This window comes from Myotis davidii, unplaced genomic scaffold (genome assembly GCF_000327345.1).
Source record: "Myotis davidii unplaced genomic scaffold, ASM32734v1 scaffold960, whole genome shotgun sequence".
NCBI classification, from domain to species: Eukaryota; Metazoa; Chordata; class Mammalia; order Chiroptera; family Vespertilionidae; genus Myotis; species Myotis davidii.
In genome coordinates, this window is record NW_006293003.1 from 2,564,491 (window position 1) to 2,565,665 (window position 1,175).

The 1,175-nt window shown below is 64.3% G+C and overlaps 1 protein-coding gene across 1 annotated transcript in view; it reads left to right on the plus strand.

Annotated features, from left to right (window-relative positions):
• The window catches only part of EVC (Ellis van Creveld protein), an 80,705-nt gene that overhangs the window by 13,886 nt on the left and 65,644 nt on the right, over nucleotides 1-1,175 (plus strand). The window contains exon 8 of the mRNA XM_015565800.1: nucleotides 1,017-1,174. Within this exon, the coding sequence (XP_015421286.1) occupies nucleotides 1,017-1,174 (158 nt within the window). The remainder of the gene's footprint in view (nucleotides 1-1,016; nucleotide 1,175) is intronic.

Genomic DNA, 1,175 nt, shown 5'->3' on the forward strand with positions numbered 1-1,175 from the left:
GAGGAGGTGCTGACGGGGCGGCGAAGGGTGTGTCGAGCTGCCCGGAGGCCCCAAGATGGGACAGGAGGCTTCTGAAGAGGCGCCAGTGCCTCCGGGTGATGTCTGCCCCAGCCGAGCCTGGCCCTGGGGTCGGATGGCAGGGTTAAATGAGCCTCGGCTTGTCATTATCTCCACCTTCAGCCAGAGCAGCCAGGTCAGCGTGGGCTTCTGGGGCCACTGACCCCTGACCCTCCCATGCGGGTCCAGCAAGAAGTGTCCCTCTCAGCCTCAGACGGGCGCCAAGGGGAAGCTCCAGCTGGAGCTGCAGGGACCTGCCCCAGACCCGCTGCCTCTGCCTCTCGCTCTGGGGCCCGGGCCCATCCCCTGCGCCTGCTCCTCGTCCTCGTCCTCGTCCGCTCCAGCTGTACTTTATCTGAAGGAAACTGCGTGCCGCACGCGCCCTGCACTCATAAAGCGGAAGATGTCCCTGCGACCCCGGGGTCACTGTCCGCGGTGCTGAGGCCGCAGGGACAGCCGAAGCCCGGCCTTCGCAGCCACTCGCTGTCCCAGCGCCGCGCCCGATGAGATGGGGCAGGAAAAAGGGTTTCAAGGAGGACGTTCCCACGCTCAGCCCGTCTCTCCTGCGTTCTCCCTGGTGCTTTCGGAACGAGAACTGACATTTCAATGGCCATGCGTGCTGTTATTTCCAGGACACGTTCAATCTCTTTTAAATCTCCGGGAGATTCCGAGAGGGCGCTGGAATTCACGCACTCCTCCCCCGCGGGCAGGGCTCGGCCTGCTGGGTGTCTCCGCCTTTAAGCTGGGAGATCCCGGGGTCCGCAGCTCATTGCTGATCGCTGCGTGGAACAGGAGGCACCGCTGGAGAGTGTGACGCTGCGAGGCGAACGTGCTCCGGGGGTAGAACTGTCCAGAATCTCGGTCTGTGAGACGCAGTGATCGCAGTTCCCACGCCTGACCATGTGGTGTCACACTTTCTTAACCAAGTCTCCTCCCCTCCTGCCTCTCCCCCTTCGCAGATGGACGCCTTCTGGAGGCAGATGGAGAGCATCCCGCAAGGCCTCCTGGACCAGTTCAAGTGTCCCAGCGCCAGAGCGCGCCAGCTGGGGGCGGCCCTGACGGCCAGAATGATCGCTGCGGAGGGGCTGCTGCGGGACTCCCAGGACCTGCAGGCGCTG